The sequence below is a fragment of the Theobroma umbraticum genome, unplaced genomic scaffold, assembly GCF_002168275.2.
Source record: "Theobroma umbraticum cultivar Fairchild unplaced genomic scaffold, ASM216827v3 scaffold_5945.0, whole genome shotgun sequence".
Taxonomy (NCBI): Eukaryota; Viridiplantae; Streptophyta; class Magnoliopsida; order Malvales; family Malvaceae; genus Theobroma; species Theobroma umbraticum.
In genome coordinates this window covers 918-2,836 of record NW_018402895.1, presented here as the reverse complement: position 1 = coordinate 2,836, position 1,919 = coordinate 918, and the positions used below count along the sequence as shown (strand labels likewise).

Below are 1,919 nucleotides of genomic sequence, written 5' to 3'. Positions count from 1 at the left end.
GAGCAGTTATGGACCATATAAACATACTTGACCCGTTAATAGGTTTCGGGTTAATGCGCAGATCCATTGAATGGGTTGGTTTCACTAAGGATAATTTTGTCCAAATTTTATTTCTCTTGGCTAGAAACATTTAAAATTATGTTCAGGTCTATTCTCAAAAACGCCTTATGCATGAGGCCCATTTAAAATAAAAAATTCAGTTTTATATAATGTTATTTACATCTCATTTGACATTGTGATTAAGAATCCAAAATTCTGTTTTCTTTCTTAAATTGAATTACAAATCTTTTATATATAACCCAAGTTATTCGTGGAGAAGCCTACAGGAAAGTCAAGAACTTATTTATAAAGGATCCTATTACAGAGTTGGTGATGGGAGGACGATTTGGGTTAAAAGGAACAATTGGATCCCTTATAAGACACCTAGGTTCGTTGTTTCATGTAGTAATGCGCTGTCAAACTCAATAAAGGTAAGTGATTTTATTTTTGTTGACCAAATGATATGGGATGAGGTGAAAATCAGTGAATGCTTTCCTCCACATGAAAAGGACCTCATTCTATCAGTGCCTTTAAGTATTAGACGGCCAGTAGATCAATTGGTATGGAATAATAGTCTGGATGGTGAATACAAGGTCCGATTGGGATATCGATTACTTTGCTCTGGAGTGGGCAATAATCACGCATCAGGTTCATCCAATAATGAAGGTTTTAGATGGAGAAAATTATGGTCACTCAAATTACCGAGGAAAATAATTTTATTTATATGGAAGGTATTGACTGGCTGTCTTCCTACTAGGGCGGCTTTGATTCGAAGAAGAATTCATATTGAGCCTGATTGTCCTTTGTGGAGTGGAGTTAGAAACGGATTTCCATATTTTCTGTGAATGTCCGTTTGCTAGAGCTGCTTGGCTGTATTCAAAATGGGGCTTTAAAGACATTCCGCAGCAATTTTCTTCAACAGGGAAATGGTTAAACATGCTATTACAACACCTTGACAAGGATGCCGTAGAGTACATTATCTGTGTCTTGTGGGCAATCTGGAAAGGAAGAAATCTAACAATTTTTAAGCAGGAGAGGAAGGAACCGAATGAATGTGTGGAATTGGGTTATGATATGTGTTGTCAATATAGGTCTGCTGTAGCTATCACTAATCTGGTTGCACAACCATATGTATCTAACAAGTTTAAATGGCGGCCTTCAGTTCACATCAAATTGAATTGTGATGCTTCCACTTTTGTTGAAAATGGAGGTAAATACGTAAGGGCAGGATTCATTGTGAAAGGCCGTAATGAGGAATTCTTGCTTGCAGGAGGGTTGAAGATAGCACATTACTCTAGTGCAGCGGTAGCCGAACTTAAAGCTCTGTTATGGGCATTGGAGATATGTCAGCACGAACAGGCACAGGTTTCAGAGATTGAGCTTGATTTTGTGCAAGTAGTCAAGTGGATAAAGGGCGAACAATTTAATGGAGTGGTGGGACACATTATTGCAGATTTTTGCTCAGTTTTACGTCAGCTAAATTGTTCAATGATCAAGCACTGTAGGAGGACAACTAATATGGTGGCTTATGAGATTGCAAAGACAGTTCAAGAACTGGGTATGGCTCAACTTGTCTGGAGGGGAATATCCACTATACCTGTGTCAATTTAATTTGTAATTAGGAGTGACATTGTCAACATATGAAGATAATTATTAATATTAGATTGGCATGCTTAATGAGTACTCTTTTTTCTACTAATGGGTTTTGTCTCATTGGGTTTTCCCATAAGTAGGTTTTTAATGAGGCTCATACTAAGCCATAGGTCCTTTACAATGTGAGAGGTATTGGTTAGTTAAATTGGTTTACTCATATTGTAATTTTGATACTTCATGATGGAATTTAATTATCCCTTTAAAAAAAAGAGTTCCGTATAGTGTTA

General features: G+C 36.9%; 1 protein-coding gene across 1 annotated transcript; it reads left to right on the top strand.

The window, feature by feature from the left end:
- The first annotated feature begins 497 nt into the window (after positions 1 to 497).
- Positions 498 to 1,650, top strand: LOC110428990 (uncharacterized). The gene is made up of 2 exons (XM_021444908.1): positions 498 to 705; positions 860 to 1,650. Exons 1-2 carry the CDS (start codon positions 498 to 500, stop codon positions 1,648 to 1,650), a joined length of 999 nt encoding a protein of 332 aa, XP_021300583.1.
- Positions 1,651 to 1,919: the final 269 nt, after the last annotated feature.

Excerpts from the sequence above, each read along its gene's own strand:
- LOC110428990 (XM_021444908.1), top strand. The coding sequence starts at position 498 with ATGATATGGGATGAGGTGAAAATCAGTGAATGCTTTCCTCCACATGAA. Across the intron at positions 706-859 it reads AGGTTCATCCAATAATGAAG|AAACGGATTTCCATATTTTC; the intron begins GTTTTAGATGGA and ends GAGTGGAGTTAG.